General features: G+C 40.9%; 1 protein-coding gene across 1 annotated transcript in view; it reads right to left on the reverse strand.

Annotated features, from left to right (window-relative positions):
* Positions 1-18,861, reverse strand: part of OBSCN (obscurin, cytoskeletal calmodulin and titin-interacting RhoGEF) — a 2,124,484-nt gene that overhangs the window by 1,856,649 nt on the left and 248,974 nt on the right. Inside the window, exons 11-12 of the mRNA XM_078665296.1 lie at positions 12,525-12,800; positions 8,257-8,532 (exon numbers count right to left, since the gene is read on the reverse strand). Of these exons, the coding sequence (XP_078521422.1) occupies positions 8,257-8,532; positions 12,525-12,800 (552 nt within the window). The remainder of the gene's footprint in view (positions 1-8,256; positions 8,533-12,524; positions 12,801-18,861) is intronic.

Consider the following 18,861-nt stretch of genomic DNA (forward strand, 5'->3'; position numbering starts at 1 on the left):
TAAATTCTCAAATTTCTTTTCTTCAGGAAACTCATTGTACTGATGTGGAGTCACTTAAATTGAAAAGGCAATAGGTAGGCCAAGTTGTTTTTTCTCCTGCATCCAATAAAAAAGGGGGTGTCGCTATATTGTTTCAATAAAGCTTTAGCAGTACAAATGTTATCTACTCAGAATGATGATGATCGGCGATGGGTAATGGCAAAGATTGTGGTACAAAATAAAACGTTAGCTTTGCTGAATATTTATGGTCCTGTTAAGCCAGATCCTACATTTTGGAATTATATTAAAATTCTACTTTCTTCAATTGATTGCCCTAATATTATTGTTTCTGGCGACTTCAACCAATGGTTAGACCCTTTTTCTGATAGATTATCCAAATGTAAATTTCAACCTGATAAATCTAATAAAGCTTTTCAATCGGCCATTGCCTCTCGTTCATTGTATGATGTTTGGAAGACTTGTAATCCTGATTTGCTTGAATGTACTTTTTTTTCTAATGTACACCACACCCGTTCTAGGATTGATTATATTTTGGTCAGTAACCCCTTGCTTCCTTCTATTCAAAAATCTGAAATTGGATCCTTTTTTATATCGGACCATGCCCCTGTTCATGCTGTTCTGGACCTTTCGCTTACCTCCTCACATTTTAGTAGATGGAAACAATACTTTTTTATTATCTGACACAGTTTTCATCAAAGAAGCCACCACTTTTATTAATTAATTTTTTACTATCAATAACCCATTGGATACTTCTGTTCCTAATAACTGGGATGCTTTTAAGGCCGCTTTTCGTGCATTTACCATTTCCTATGTATCGAAAAAAAAGAAGACCACCAGGAAGAAATACGAGGATCAGCTACAGAAACTCAAAGACTTAGAACGTATGTATTTTTCTTCTCGGTCACCTACTGCCCTCCATGATTTGATTAAGACAAAAACTGAGCTTAACAAATTAGCGACTATTGAAGCATGTAATATTTTGCTTAAAGTTAAATCTAAATACCATGGAGGTCAAAATAAAGCAGGTAAGATGCTAGCTAATTACTTAAAAATTCAATCTAAACGTAAAAATGTTCGCCCCATTCTTAATGAATCTACAAAAAAACTAGTCTCATCAGATGAGGATATTGCCGAGGTATTTCAAGAATATTATAAGTCTTTTTACTCTGATGATACATTTCCCACTAATCAAAATTTAAACACCTTTTTCTCAGGTCTTCCTTCCCCACCATCTTTCCCCGACGAATTTAACGAATTAGAGAAAGACATCACTCTTCAGGAGGTAACCAATGCTATCAAATCTCTAAAACAGTCGAAAGCACCAGGCCCCGATGGTTTGTCTGTACAGTTTTACAGCACCTTTAATTCCATTTTTGCCCCCAAGCTCTTGCAACTCTTTAATTTCTTTATTTCTGATGCTAAAGCATCTGGATCTTTTATGGATGCCTTAATTGTTATAATACCTAACCCGGATAAAGACCACTCTTATTGTAAAAACTATCGTCCTATATCATTAATTAATGATGATTGTAACATTTTTGCCAAAATTCTCGCATCCCGACTTGAAACCATTATTCCTCTTTTGATTAAAACTGATCAAGTTGGTTTTGTTAAAGGCAGACTAGCATCTGATAATGCTCGGATGTTTGCTAATATCATTTCCTATGGCAAAAAATACAAATCCCCCCTTGCAGCCTAGTCTTTAGATGCTGAAAAAGCATTTGATCGTATTAATTGGCAATTCATGTTTCGAACTCTCCAATGGTTTGGTTTTGGGCCCTCTTTTATTTCTTTTACTAAACGTTTGTACTCCTGCCCTCGAGCCAGTATTTTCGTTCATAATAATTTTTCAAATTTGTTTTCTTTGTCCAGAGGCACAAGGCAGGGATGCCCTCTTTCCCCTTTATTATTTATCCGATGTCTTGACCCGTTCCTTGAGCGTATCCGTATTAATTCCCGGATCGCTGGCTTCAAACTTAATTCGGTAGAAACTAAAATATCTGCTTATGCAGATGATATTCTGATTTATATGTCTAATCCGGTTGAATCTCTCCCACATTTTATGAATGAAGTTCGATTATACTCCAGTATTTCTGGTTGCAAACTCAATCTCTCAAAGACAGAAGTCCTGCCCTTAAACTCTATATGCTATCAATTTATGTTTAGTGATACTAATTTGCTTGGTGTTCTTCAAAAACTTAAATATCTTGGCATTTGGTTTTCATCTTTCCTAAATGATACAATTAAATTCACATTTAATGCATTAATAAAAAAAATCTAATCACTCCTCCTTATTTGGTCTCCCCTGTTCCTTTCCTGGTGGGGCAGGTTAGATACCATTAAAATGATGATTGTTCCTCATGTTTTATATACATTATCTATGCTCCCTATCACAATTCCCAATGTATATTTTTCTTGAATTAACTCTGTGTGTGTAAAGTTTTTGTGGAACAATAAACACCCACGAATTGCTCTAAACAAACTCATCCGTCCCAAAGATGAAGGTGGTGTGCATTTTCCAAATTTTAAAGCTTATCATTCAGCTTTTTTGATTAAACAATCTTTTGCATTAGCTTATGATTTTGTGAATATTCCTGTTCCCAGATGGATCCTTTTTGAACGTTCCTTATTAAAAGATTTTTCTTTTCAACATGTAATTTTTATGTCAAACTGCACCTTTTTGTCCCCTAACCCTGTTTTAAAATACCCCCAAACTTTATTATACAACACATTTTCTAAGGATTTTACTCTACTTCAATGTTTTCTGTCCTCTACTGTATGGTATAATACATTTCTTAAATATAAAGGCAAAACATTCTACTACAAATATTGGAAAGAAAAGGGTATTATTTGTGTGCATCAATTACTCCACAACTATTCTATTGTTCCTTTTCATGTCTTGAAAACACGCTATCAATTACCTGACTCTTTTCTCAATGAATATAATATTATTGTTACTGCCGTACAATCACATCTATCCACTTTTTCCCTTCCTCCTCACACACCATCTTTAACCCCTTCTACTCCTCTATTTCCTTTGTTTTCAACCCACAGACCTAAAGCCGCCCTTGTATATAAGTTATTGTTATCTAATGTTATTGAAAGACCTAAATCCCATATTAACGTTGCATGGGAAACTGATTTGTCTGTTTCTTTTCCTATTATAACCTGGGATAAATTGTGGTTCAAGTTAATCAAAGTTTCTACTGCTGCTCGTATAACCAAACTTTGTATTTTATTTACCATAGAGCTGTTATTACTCCTGTTAGTATTTGTAAATTTTCACCAACTTCTTCTCCATTATGTTGGTCATGTTCCACTGAAATGGGCACGTTAACACATCAACTTTATGAGTGTTCTAATGTTTTATCCTTTTGGAACTCTGTTTGGAATATTTGTATGTCAATATTTAAATTCAATGTTACTTTATCACTACAAAATGTTTTTCTAGGTTCCTTATCACCTGACGTAGCTGTTATATCTTCTGTTTCCAAATTATTTGATCTTTTTATTGCATTAGCTTTTAAGGTTATTTTATCATCCTGGAAAGACAATTCTAAAATGTCTCTACTAATTTGGTGGAATTTTATTTGTGATGAACACAGGATTGCTACTGTTTTCTCCTCTTCCCTTTCTCAAAAAATTAAATCTGATCTTCTTTGGATTCCCTTCACTACATATCTTTCTTCTCACTCTCCTATACATTAATTCTTTTTCTCTCATTTTCTATAAGACTCTCCTATATCACTTTGTTTCTTCCTCTCCTTTCTTTCTCTCTATTTCTCTTTTTACTTTTCTATCTTTCTCTCTCCTACTTTCCTCTCCTACCTATCTCTTTTTAATTATGATATTGATATTTATTTATATGATTATTTGCCTGATTGTTTATTTTAATTATGTTATGTATGTCTTATTATGGCCTTTACCCTTCCTCCATTTTATTGTTTCCATTTTCTCTTTTATCTTTTGTATTTGAAAAATTTCAATAAAAACTTCTTCAACACAAAAAAAGAATATAGACGGTAAGAACATCGCTTCTTAAGTCTTTTATATCATTTTTTAAACAAATATTTATTTTATTAGTTTCTGTTGTAAGTTATTATATTACTGTTAAATACATTTAGTTATTTTCGGTTTGTTATTTTAATTTGATATCATATTATATTTTAGTTTATTTTTATTTATGTCAATTTATTTTGGAAGGTTTTGATGGGCATCATACCGAACTATTTATTTGCTATGTAACAAATACACAGGTTTTGTATACAAAACATGAATATTAACATGCTTACCCACCCATAGGCCCTAAACCTCCTGCACCCTGTCCTGAAAGTATACTGCTTAAAATCTTCTAAAAATTAATTATTAAATTAATATATTTATGTTTAAAAATACCCGAGTATTAACACACTTATCCACCCACTGCCCCTATGCCTTCTGCACCCCGGTATTTTTTATTTTAAAGGCAGAAGTATGTATTTTGTATCAAATGAATACTCAACTTCTTTTGTTATAATACCCGAATAATAACATATTTACCTACCCATAAAACCAAAATAAACTACCTCTTAAACCTGAGTAGCTTAATCTGTAAATTATAAATTATTAAATTAATACTCAGGTATTTATTTAGGTTTAAAAATAAAAGAAAATGTACACACCCACCCACAGCCCATATACCTACTGCACCCCGTACCAGTATTTTTAATTTAATGGGCATCATACAGAACTATTTATTTGGTGTGTAACAAATACTCAGGTTTTGTATATAAAACCTGAATATTAACATGCTTACCCACCCATACTACTAAACCTACTGCACTTAGTCCTGAAAGTATACTTCTTAAAATCTTCTAATAATAAATTATTAATGAATACTCAGGTATTTTTTTATGTTTAAAAATACTCGAGTATTAACACACTTACCCACCCACTGCCCCTATACCTTCTGCACCCTGTCCCACTATTTTTTATTTATGAGGCAGAAGTATGTATTTGGTATCAAACTAATACTCAGCTTCTTTTGTTATAATACCTGAATAATAAAATGTTTACCCACCCATAGACCCAAAATCAACTACCTCTTAAACCTACGAAGCTTAATCTGTAAATTATAAATTATTAAATTAATACTCAGGTATTTATTTATGTTTAAAAATACAAGAAAATGTACACACTTACCCACCCTCTGCCCCAATACTTTCTGCACCCTGTCCTGGTATTTTTTTTAATTCAATAAGCATCATGCAGAACGATTTATTTGGTAGGAAACAAATACACGTTTTTAATATAAACCTGGAAATTAACATGCATGCCCACCCATAGCCCCTAAAAAATGTTTTATTATTTAATAGGCAGAACAATTTAAATGGTATCAAATGAAAACACTGCATCGTTTGTTAAAATTCCTCTTAAAACTTAAGTATTAACATACATCAATGTCCAGTTTTATAGTGGAACACTGCCACCTAGTGTACAAAATGTGTGGTAAAGTCTTGGTTGTAAAGACTAGCCAGGAAAAAGTGTAATCGAAGTATAATATGCGTAGTGAATGTACTCCGAAGTAAAAACTTCGGATTAAAGGCTGTTTACCCTCTTGGTTTTCTCTACTATTCTCTAAAAAATTTGAAATCTATTCAAACTTAGGTGTAACTCTACAATAACTGACTCTTAAATATGGGGCTTATGTTATTTACCCCCAGTGAGACAAACGTTCAGAGCACTTTTGAGACTAAAGGGCCAATTACGATGGAGGTTGGATAGCCTCCGACCTTTGGTCAGAGGATTTCCGACCCCCATCGTTGGTTTCAATTCTGACCGGCTGATTATGTATCGGCTAGTCTTTCTGCCCTGTTTCTGACAGACTAACTAAAGATATATGGCTATTGTTGAGGAGCTTGCGAATAACAACGCCAACTGGCGACAACAATGCAAGAAATAATATCAGTGATGACAATAACAGCAACCCGGGAAAACAACACCACTCTGTAAAACAACGCAAGAAACCAAGGGCCACAAGGTAACCACGGACCCCAGGGTACGAAAACACAACACAATACCAAGGGCCACAGGGTAACAACAATGCGAAATAATGCGAAACAAAGCCCACCTTGGTGGAGATAAAACAACGCGCACTCCTCCTAACAATGCCTCGTCGTGGATTACTTATCAGTTTTGGTTTCCCTGGATGAGAGCAGAACATTCCCTTCAACAATTACCTGCAGGAAGGGAAACTTACCATCCTTCCGATGCTACAGCATTTGGGTCAAAAAGGCCCTGACCTCCCATCCCAAGGAATATAAGCAAATAATGATATATATATATTCTGGGGTTTCTTCATTACATAATGATAGAAGGACAAAAGAAAGAAATTACTACTATGTCACGATAGGCCTTCTTCACATCAATTCCTAAGCAATTACTAACGCAATTAGGATGTACATATACTGAACTTATATGTAAATCAGTATATAATCTGAAAATAGGAGACGATAGTTAGATAAGAACAGCTAGAAAATAAGAGTTAGTGGAACACCTCACCAAGTTTCTACACATCCCGCTTCCACTTCGCCAGAGGGGAGCCCGTTTCTCCAGCCGAATCAGGATTCTCTGCTCCACTGTCACAGCTGCACATCTGCCACATGATGGACTACCAGTGGTCGAGACCCGAACACCCCCTTTAGTACAAGTGGAAACGTTGGTCGAAGCTTCTAGCAAGCCTCGCCCCCTGTTCCCATCAGAGTCCGTACCACTCCGCGCCAAGGTCACAGCATCAGCTAGCTAGGCGTTTGTTATGACTCGGGGGCAGAGCGGGCACATTGATCCAACAAGAACCGGTTCCTACCAGCATACAAAGTGCGAAAAACAAGTGAAAAGTACAACATAACTCCTCACCCAGAAAAGCTTGGAAGATAACGACAGCTTAGAAAATGGAGTCGCTTAAGCATAGGCCACTATTCCCGTAAAGAGCCCGAATTAGTATGCGGGATGGAATTAGAGTATGCCAAAGCCAATAGGTAAGCCCTGCCTTTAGGCAAGATACGGTCAGACACAGAAAGAACATTATCGAGTCTTACTTTACAGCTAGTTCGTATTATGCAGGCTTACACAGCACTATATTAGAGCAAAATATACTGAGATGGTAGTGGGCAACAGTCATAATAGAGCCGTTTCCATACAATATGGCTCAATCACTACACCTACAGAAGTGGAATAGTCAAATTTAGTGCTGGTAAATTTTTGGGTAATTGGACAATCCTGTTTATTCTTGAGCACAGGTTGCACAATTCGTATTTGATTCATGGTAAAAGTATCTGCTGCATTGATTGTGTTAAATTACAAATGATTACTGAATCCTCAAGAGGGACCATCAGTGGGAAAATTCAAGATAAAGAGTACTTTTATGGTCAGTTTACCTAAATTAATAATAGGTGAAAAAAACTATACTATATTTGTAATGAAGGGATTATTCTATTGATAATGTGCATGTGTACTTGTATACCTTTATTCTTTTTAACCTTTCACCCAGAAAAGATAGACAGAGAAGATGTTTATATGCCCTTTGAAAAACACTTATAAAAACTAAACACAAGGAGGTGCAGCATGGAGCAGAACGCAGGTCCATGGGAACTGATCTTGGAATTGCTTGCAAATGTACAATAACTCTTCTCAGCGTCCTTAGTTTAACTTTCAATGCAAATCTTGGGATGTTTTCACCATGTTGGTCACCATGTTGATCATATGGCATTATCCCAGTAATGGACATACAATTATGAATGTGCTATACTGTAGAAATTTGCCAACCAGCAATATAGCATTTGTCTAGTGGATGGTCTCACAGTTTCTGGTTACAAAGGGAGATATTGACTTGAATCAGGAGGTTATGCTTTGGCATTTTGACACAGTGAGAGAGTGAAAGGTTTGGAATCAGAGAGGGCAAATAGTGGAGTTGCAAGGCAGTGGATAATATGAAGTATGCTATCAATATATGTATAGGCTTTAAAGATAGGCAGAGAAGAATCCTTCCTTGTGCGGGATGGTCGATTTGTGAGTAAAGTGTGCTAAGTTAAGCTGGATGTTTGTGAAAAATATAGGGACCATTTTGAGGGATTGGAACAAGTCTAGGGCAGAACCACAAAATTCAGAAATCTTAACTCTGCAGCTAAACAAATGGAAGAGTTCTATGAAACCCATGTTTTCATCTTCTAAATATTTACCAAGTACATGTTTGCCAACAGAAAACAATAAGGAATGTACCTGTGACATGGACTCTGAAGTTCAGTTTCTGTCCAGCTGCTTCACATGTGTACTCCCCAGCATCTTTCTTTTCTATTTGCTCTACCACCAGCCGACGAGATTTGCCCTCACTTTCTACCTTTGACTTCTTGCTGGATGTGATCAATTTTCCGTCCTTGTACCATTTCACCTCGGTCTTCGCCTGGGACACCTCACAGCTTAGGGTGGCACTCTGTGTCAGAAAAGCCTTGACTTCTTTCTGCACCTTCTCCTGGTTTGCAAATGCCACTTCCGGCTCTATTGATTCAGTGAGAAACAAATGTAAACCAACGAGAAAAAAACGTAAATGAAAATACTTCTAATTCCAGAAATCGACAGGGCTATCTTAAGGAGTTTTCCTAACTTTCAGAGTAACAATGAGTGTAGTTGGTCACCTTTTAAAGACAATTGCTGCACGCTCCCCATGGCTGGTTATTGCTACCACTTCATTTTGAAGTGTACGTGACACTAGGGTAAGACTGCCGGATCAACAGAAACAAAGTTGAGCCAGTATGTTGATAACATGTAATTAGATACATTATATCTAATGAAAGCCCAGTATTCCTCATTCATGTTCTTGACCCGCTCAGTAACTAGGTGCTTCCAACTGGGTGAAAATAATCCTTATATTATCATCCAGCTTTCTAAAGGCCTGTTTGAGAAAAGTCCTTAAGAAGATCAGAATTCTATCAGTAAGCCTTTTCTAAAAACTGACTCCATAAGCAAGCAAACATGTTTTAGAAATCTACATGGAACAAAAATGAAAACAGAACCCTACATAAATGCCATGATAAATTACTTCTCGATGCATAAAATGTTAAATAAAATCCTAACCTGCATTCCAAATGTGGATTAAGTGGATGGAACAATATTCGGATCTAATGATTTAGCTATTATTAGTGAGAGGTTATGGAGACATTTCTCTTGCTTTTGTTTCGGCTCATGGGACTCTTTTCACACAACTGGTCAGTCCACATTTATAACATATTACTTTCAAATTTAAGGGCACTGGTGCATAATCTGATAATCAATAACACCACACACTCCAGTCTAATGCATCAACTTTCATAGCTTTGAGATTAAAAAGTATTCTACAAGGAACTGGCATGTTTGAACAAAGTTAAAGTACTCACAAGTTAATGGTTCTGTGGCAAAACATCAAGTTTTCCAAACTGATTTACACAAACATAAAATCCAGGACATGAGTTCAAGTTAAGTAAAGAATGCTGAGTATAGATTTATTATTCGTAACTCCATATATATATACTACAGTGACATTATATTGCCATGGTACATATATGTGTAGTAAAGTAAATCTGTGCTTACCTATGTATATCTACATAGATGATCCCACTCTGGAAGTCATTCCAGAGACAGATTATCCTCATGTCAAAGAAAAAACATAAGCAGTTAAAGTGGGACTCCGCCCCTTTCCGCTACTCTTGATCTCCCTTCAGAGAATACGTGAGGTTGTTACTGGACCTCCAGGTCTTGTTCTCATTCCACGGAGGAGCTGATTCCATACCTGGTATTGAATCATCGTGAGTTTTTGGGTCATTTGGGCAGGTTGCAGAAGATCAAGGCCTTTCTAGAGATCATGCTAGGCTTCTTTGAGTCTCGTCCGGCTCCCACTGACCAGTTGGGCTACCACCGGTGGGTTCACCCTCAGTGCCTTCTGTGCCCTTGAACCTACTTCGGGATCACTACTTGCATTGGGACCGGCACTGAAAACCACGCTGACCACATCAGCATCGATGTTGGCACCTACCGCTTGCACCAGAAGAAGAACGGCAACCAATCGTGGTGTTCAACTCCAAGCCTGTCTCGTCTCAACCAAGACTACGTCCAGATCTTGGGGTGCTGCTGCCTCCATCGAACCCATCTGACCCAGACACAATTCCATTACCACGCAGCTGTGAACACTCATTAGACTCTGACCTGAGCCAACCTTATGGAGGCGACAATGGCAGGAATGGGGAAGACTTTGTCTCACTCTGTGATTAAGAGAACTGGTAAATGGAACTACAGGATCGAGGTGAGCTGGACACCTCACGTGAAAATGGGTTGATTTCCACCCATGGGTCAGCAACAGAGGAAAGCACATGTTTCACTACAGTGAATAGGAGTGCTGCTGAGGAATTTGGCCTCAAGCGCCACGCTATGGAGGTCAAGACAAATATGTTGATAGAGGTCCTGCACCCTTGCCAGGCACCGACCAGACCTCTTTTGCCCTTCAATGAAGCACTCATTGACACACTGCTGGGCACTTAGGCTAAACCATGTTCTGGCACCCCAGTCAACTGACCGGTTGCATGCCACTATAGGCCTGCTCTAGGGGACATATTCTCCTTAACTCAGCACCCAACCCCTTCGAAGTCTGGAAGTACAGGCGTCCAACAGTAGAGTGAACCTGAGCGCCTCCCAAACCATGCCCCCTGACAGGAAGACACATTTGGCAAGCATAGATTCACCTCAGCCAGCCATGCCTTAAGGTAACTTAATGCAAGCTGTCCAGTAGATCACCAAGCCCATGCACTACGGGACATGGTGGGTGTGATCTTATCTTCTTACATTTTGGCTGCTCCCTTCTGTGTGGTGGGAAGGCTGATTCAGCTATAGAGTGTTTAACGAGAACAGAGCCACAGCATGCTCCCAAGGCCATTCAGCTCCAGTCAATCCCCCTAACAATTTTGCCCTTTTTCAGGGATATACCAGGAGCTTGGGGTATCGAGAATATCAGGCTCCACCGCCTGCAAAACAGACTTCCCAACCATTTCGAGGTCCGGCCATAGGCCCAAAAGACAACAAAAAATGCCACTAGGGGCAGAATTCATCTCAATCGTCTGCCCTTCCGGGCACAAATTCGAAGAAACTTTTGAACTCCCTAAAAGGCCCACAGTCATCTGGTAGGAGGCAGAATCAGCCCCTTTCTGCAATGGTGGCCATACGTTAGATTCGACAATCGTTAAAAGTTGAAACTTCAGGCAAACAACCCAAAGCCCCAGAGTCAAGGTTCAGTAGTCCTAGCTTGCACGATCACCCCTGAGTGAGGTCTGACAAAGTGAATTAAGCAGCATTTTGGACACCAGCTCCTCACAAAGATTTAATCAACAGACGCAATTATTTTCAGAGGGCAAAGCACCATTCCCCTGATTCACTGGATGAGAAGCCAGCGTAAACTGTGTACAATTGTAAGGCCCACATATACAGCTCCTTGTAATTAAGAGTCTGACCTTTTTGGCAAGTGATGTACTGAACTCGTACATTTATCATTTGTGCAGGTTTCATTGCGGTGGCATTGAAACACTAGAATCTTGTTGGACAGCTTAATGTTTGACCGGTTTGATTAATGCCTAATACAAGGCAGCTTAAGGGCAGCAATGTATCTTTGGCTGGGGGTATCCTAAAATGACATTAACAATATAATCATGCTCAGTACCACAAAGTCATAGAATGCCTTTATTAGGATCAGTAGTGTGTCTCCTGCTAATCCGTAATCCAAACCATTTTGACCCGTAATCACCTTTAGCCACCTCCTAGAGGCTTCAGGAGGCTCATACCTTCCTTCCATGACATGTAACTCATAACACAAGTGAGCAGTTAATCCTAGACATCAAGCAAACTTTCTGCAGACCAAGGCAGAGATGGCTGCTTTCAAAAGAGAAGATTAAAGTAGACATGGCTGCTTGAAGATGAGACAGGGTCAATACAACTGTGTAACTTCAAGTCAAAGACTACGATGTGGTCCTCAACTCCTTAAACATACAACAGACCTTAACTGAAAGAAACCCCTCATCAATCTTAAAAAATGCAACAGGCAGAATACAGGGTGCAAAATGTTTGGCTATGAGAAAGAAATGAATGTAAGGGTCCCCTTTGCAAATACATGTAGTAGATAGGAAATTACAAAAAATTATGAAAATCTTGGGGTAAAGACTCTTTACCTCAAGTAAAAGGTACGAGCAGTTGGGAATGACTATTCTAGTCCACAAGTCTTTACATAAAGAATTTTTTATTATAAAGTATGTGTGGTACACAAAGAGTCCAAGCCACGCTGTGAAAGGGAAGGATTAACGTTAAAATCAACAGTGTGCGCTCATATAATTTAGGACCCTGTAAATTATGAAACTTCTCTTTATCATGTACAGAGGTCCACTGATGCGAATATTGCTTGAATCATGAAGATTTCTCAAACAATATCCAATACATTTGCAGTTGAATAAGTAATGAAATTCAGGAAAGAAGCTCACCGGTGACACAGATCTTGAAGGTGAGTTTCTGTCCAGCCGCTTCACAGGTGTACTCTCCTGCATCCTTCTTCTCTACCTGCTCTACCACCAGGCGGCGAGATCTTCCATCAGACTCTACCTTTATCCTCTTGCTGGCAGTGATAAGTTTTCCTTCCTTGTACCATTTTACTTCAGTGTTAGTCTGCAACACCTCACAGCTCAGAGAGGCACTCTCACTTATGATGGCCTTCACATCCTTTTGAACTTTTTCCTGGTTTGCAAACACTGCTTCAGCCTCTGTTGAGAGTGGGAAAAGAGCAACTTTTTTAAATCATAGGGGTCATCTATAATTTACATATTTTGCACATCTTGCCAATGCTGAAAAACCTTCTGTTATAACAAAAATAGCAGGCGATAATCCAACTTTTAATCTAGGGATGTCTTCTGACTTAAGTTAAATACATAACATTTTATATTACATTAGCACTTTCGTTTGCATGGGTTACAATATTTAGCATGGAGCAAATCCTGTCACCGAACTCTCAACTTCTACATTTGTTTGTGGAGGCTCTTGTTAAATTGGATATTATAAGAGCCTGTGATGGAATATAGCCCTATAGCCCGCTGTAGCGGGCTGCACCTAACAATAAGGCAGCTCCAGTGTTAAAGGCCCGAGCCGAATGCGAGGGCATTTGACAAGGGAGCGGGTTTTTAATGCCAGTATAGCCCAGCTACTGAGGGCTATAAGGCTATTAGAACATTCTGCCACTAGAGGGTAGCATGCTCTCACAAATAAAACAAAGGCCTCACAGAGTTCAAGGAGATCAGGGGTGGCCTTAGGCATGTGCAAGCTGTGCACCCGCACAGGACAGCAAACCCCAAGGGCCACCACGCCAATATATATCCTTAATATAATAATCCTCTGAGGATGGATACATATTTGCGTAGCGGCCCCTGACAGGGATTTGGCGGCCTCCGGCTCTGTTCCACTTCCAAACACCCTGACCCACCCCCTCACCCCCCCCCACCCCCTTTTCACTGGCCTCCGTGCTCCGCCCTGCCTGGACCACCTCTTCCGGGGCCCCCACCTACGCTCCCTGCCCAGGGCCGCCATGAGCCTAGAGGAGATTGAAATCCCCTCTGGTTCCGTGAGGCCTTTGTTCACAGAATCAGCTGTGAACGACACTGGAATGTTGGAGCCCTGGGCTTCTACCAGCCATTAGAAGCTAGGAGCATTCCATTGTTTTCAATGGAACTCCCAAATTCCAATCTTATCGTACACAGTTGTTGCTGTGAAGAAAGGCCTCAAATAGCCCAAGGGGATTTCAAATCCCCTGGGCTCTGTGAGGCCTCTAGGGGAGGAACGTTCTAATAATCTTAGTCTTAGAGCCCGCCGTAGCAGGCTGTACCGGCTAATAAAGGCCCGCTCTAGCGTTAAAGGCCCTAGCAGAAGGCAAGGGCATTTAACAAGGGAGCGGGCCTTTAATGGCCAGTAGAGCCAGCTACGGAGGGCTCTAAGGCTATTAGATTGTTCCGCCCCTAGAGGCCTCAAGGAGCCCAGGGGATTTGAAATCCCCTCGGGCTCCGGTTGGAGCTCTGGGCTTCTACCAGTCATTAGAAGCCCAGAGCACTCCATTGTCTTCAATGGAGTGCTCAACATTCCAATGTTCTAATATACATGATGCATCTAAAGATGTTGACCCATAAATGCCAAACCCAAAACCAGGGGAAGACGTTCTCAATTCCTGTCGAATTCTTCATGTTCATCTGACTCAAAATAACTGACATCAGACCATTTCAATCAGTCACAAATTACTGAAACGCACACACCACACACGCACACACAGAGGCAGGCCGTCTCCAGGTTGTTTGAGTATGAGAATGATGCAACTCTTGGAAACTGCGCAGCTATAAGAGGGACAGAATTCTGCACGTTTTAAAAGACCTAAGCAGTCTGTAAATGTTCTCCCTCAATATTTCAAATCATATCAGGGGAAAAATAAAGATTCAAAAAATCGAAATATTATTTTCCTAATAGTGACTGAACAAAACCATTATTGTGTAAGGTTAAAGATGGCGGGCAAAAGAAAATCCTCTGATTTGTGCAGGTTATTGCATCACAGGATTTTGAGCAAGTGCAATCAGTTTTTATATGAGAATGACGTGCCACAGTGAAATGTCAACCAGCTGCATGTATCAAATATTACTATCTAGCACATTGTATGGTCACTGCCCAACTATGTTACATCCTCACAACTTACTTATGTGTTATGACCAAATGTCTCTCAGGTTGCTGTGTGACCCACTATGGGCTGACAGCCTGTCTACTGTCATATCTTTTCCTCAAATAATAATTTGACTCTGGATTATTACCTCTCTCCAGGTGGGAATGTATCTCAAAATTGTAGCAGGTATGTAGATTCTGAGAAGTTTTGGCAGCCTCCCCATTTCTACACCACTGCTAACAAAGAAGATAGATGGGCCATGTTCGCCCTATAGATACCAGTAAATAAAATAGGCGTCAAATGTACCCCATCAATATCTGCCTTACATCTGGTATTCGCGTTTGGCCTAAACCGAGGGAACCACCTGCTCTCAGTGGAAAGTACTGAAGCTCATTTGGATAAAAGGTATTACACCTTGCTATCAGACCTATGTACTAAATGCACAAATTTGTTAATTATATGTTGCTGTTGCTGCACTTTTCCTGACAAATTGCCCATTAACAGTTTTTTATAAAAATGTTTTTTTATCAAACTTTGGGATATGGGCACTATAATAAGGGAACAGTTTTGTACCTTACTGATTTTTAACGGGGGCACCCGACATTGATACCACAACCATGACCACCTTCTTGCACTGCTGTTGTTTTATATGCAATTGAATTTGCCATTCATTTTAAACCAATTTTTCGTTTTGTTTTTTAATTCGATTTCTATGCTTATATAGGTTTCAGGAAAATAGTATAGTTGGATTTTTTCCTATTAACTGTGGACTTTTTACAACTTTTTTTAAAGAAATGATAGGAAAAAAAGGTAATTGTTTTAGACATTTATGCATTTTGCCATTGACGTTTCTTCATTTTGACGTAATCGCAATCTTGTAATGCAAAATTAAGTCAAACCTTCTGCTTGTCATTGGTGACAAGTGGGTTGACAAAGAACTTACTGCAATGGTAGCAAACAAGGAGCAGGAGTGCTCCAGGTGGCATTTTACAGGCAAAACAAACCCTACTCGTGCTGCAGGAACCTGTTGGTTACATGCATGTTTTGAAGATAGGCCTTTGCAGCAACATCTGTACAAGACTCAGAAGACAGTATTAAGGAGTATGAAAAAAAGATAAAAATTACTCTACGTGAAAAAAAAAACAAGTTCCAGTCTACACCTAGTGATTAAAAAAAGGGAAATGATGGTGGCCACAAGTAGCACCGCTAAGACTGAAAGGTATGTAGGTTCTTTGCAAAACAGTCTATGAAATTAGAAACACAGATATAAATCAATCTCCTCACACATTTAAACTAAATAGAACAGCTGGGATTAGAACTTAGGGGCCACATGTATCAACATTAGGAATAGTGATTACCTAATTGCGACTTTCTGGGAATTGCAATTAGGTAATCGCTATTCCTAATGTATAATACTCCATATAGCAATAATTTTTTATGCATTTTATGCATCCCGTTTTCCTTCATGATAAATGGGTTGCCTTTAAAATAAAAAAATGAAAAGTTTCTTTTCATTTTTTAAGAGCAACCTTTTCGCCACCATTCCCATAGGAGAAGGGTCCCTTGGGATCTTTTCCCATTCGCGAATGGGTTACCACCAACTTGAAGTTGGTGGTTGTTGGAATTGGGGGTTGCCCAAGTCTCAAAGGGGGTAGCATGGCATCAAGCGGGCAGGCCAAACTTGGAGGACATGTGAAGCACTCACGCAGTACCCTCAGTCAACACACCAGGCACACCACAAAAGAGGCAGGACACCAGTTTGAGTTGGAAAATTAAGTAGTTTAGTATCTCCAACCTGCAAGGCAAAAATGCATCAACAGTGTCATCATAACACGGCGCCAACTGGCACCAGAACCCAGTACTTCAGAGGGGGGAATTATTTACATGGGATATAAAGGGTTGAGTCCAAAGTCCATGCTGTAAGGGAAAAAGGATGGGTTAAAAATGTCATTAGATCTGGAGCCCAATCTGGCGGGGCCAACTCAGACTCTCATCCTACAGGGAAGGCTGTAAATGCAAAATACCACCTTAGCATAGATATTTATATCATGCACAATCACGCCAACCCAACCCCTGTAAAAGAAAACATCAGGGCAACATAGTACCTCATAAATAGGAGCACCTGTAATAACAGGCACAAAAGCATGCGATTAACCATTAGGTAGGAAAGTGGCCTCACCATAACCGTATAAACAGTAGCCTAAGAGCCATGCCTAACTTCAGGGACCATCTGGCACAGGTAACTATGGCATTTCATTAGGCATGTCACCTGACTAAGTGTATCAAACATCAGGCGGAGCATACATCGCCTAGCATTAACATCAGGTAGAGGCCCTCTTCAAAGCTCAGGAACACCTGTAAGGGATTAGCTAGGCTCCCTCTACCACAACCTCGGGGTATGAGCAGGGGCCTAGAATCAATCGTCAGGCCAGCTTAGGGCAGGACATCTTTAGCATAAAAACAGTAACCACAGATAACTGCAGGGCCTGAGTAAACAGCTTCCTTCAGGCAGGCTTAAACACTTTAGTGGAAATCATGTAACCTCGTGCTGTCATAATCCCTTAGCATTCAGGTGTCACCCCATTAGGAGAACAAACGCTGCACTACACAGCCAACAATATTTCCTAGCTGCAGGAATCAGCCAGTCATTAAATGGGGGTAAACATTTCATTACTGGTCAGGCTGGAATAAACGTTGCATTTAATAACAGTAACCCAATCAGTAGAACATTTCATCAAATAGGCACACCCTTCATTAAACGGGGCCTAGCGGTAGTCTATGAAGAACCATCCCCCAGCCAGGGGTTAGCTTTATGGCCAGACCATCACTACAGGCTTTTGCCCATGTTCTACCCACTTCCAGGTCTTTCTTTGGCTAAGTAGGGCCAACGGGACCCAGCCACAGTCTCTCCCGGGGGAGGGGCGAACTCGAGGCCTTCTCCGGCCTTCCGCCCTCCTCCCCTGGGGATTACCTTTTTGTCTTCCAAACACTCTATTCCATCAGAGGGGGGGCAACTGTCATTAATGAACAAGAGCCAGGGGTTGACTGGGACTCTTATATTCTTTACACCCCTCAGCTAACCAGGCTCCTTGTTATAAGCAGTGTTTCCACAGTTAAGCCCCTCGTTTTCCAGGCTTTTCCCCCCTCCTTCTTCTTTTCAGGCTCAACCAGTGTGGAAAGGAACCCAGACGAAAAGGAGGCCTAACCAGCTCTCCCTCGCCTCCCCTCACTCCTCACCGCTTACTTTGTATGAGCAGGCAACAGTCGAGTCCTCCGCTCACCCTCTGGACTCGAGGGCTCTTCACCGCTGCTACTCGGCCCCCTCGCTCCCTCTCAGAGGAGCGGAGACCTCTTCTGCACACAGAAAACGGAGCGCAGACACGGTGATGCAGCCTCGCCACAGGGCTGCTCCTCACCGTCCAGGATCGGTCCCTCGGCGCCCCACTCGATCTCTGCCACTCGCCGAGGCTGCCTCCGGACAGCTCTCCTCAGCGTCGTGTCGGCGCTTCCACACGCCCCCGGGCTCTCCTGCGCATGCGCGGGGGAGAAGCGACACCGCACTGGGCCTGCTCGGACCTAGGCCCCTCCTGAGGGATTATTACAGCCGACTGGGCATGCGCGATTGCGCCTCAGCAAAGCGTCTCGCCCAGGCTCTTCTTGGTAAACCGGGACTCCACTCGGTAACGCGACTGGAGCGCGGAAGGTGCCCCCGGGGTCCCGCTTTCGAAGGGAAGCCCTGACAAGCTTCCCAGGCTCAGTGGATCCCGGGGTTGGGCGCTTTACCAAAACGCTTGATGCCTTCCACCAAGGACTCCAGGGACCAGTTGTCTGCAGATCCAGCCAGGGCTCCTCAGGACACCAGCCTTCCCCAGCACCCAGGAAGGTAGGGACAGCGCTAGCTTGATTCTCCTCAGCAGATGTCGCTATTTACAGCGCACTGCTCCTCCCTCTTAGCCCAACAGAATAGAGGCAGTTCAGGGCTTCTAGGGACACGCAGCTCCTCACAGTCCTTCTCTAGCGCATCCAAATTATAGCGCTTCCCAGGCAGGACAGTTCAGGTCAGGGCAGCAACAGTCTTGGAGTTTACAGCGCTTAGGTAGGCAAACCAGGGCTTCCAAGTAGGCTCCTCACAG

Source organism: Lissotriton helveticus, chromosome 10 (genome assembly GCF_964261635.1).
Source record: "Lissotriton helveticus chromosome 10, aLisHel1.1, whole genome shotgun sequence".
NCBI classification, from domain to species: domain Eukaryota; kingdom Metazoa; phylum Chordata; class Amphibia; order Caudata; family Salamandridae; genus Lissotriton; species Lissotriton helveticus.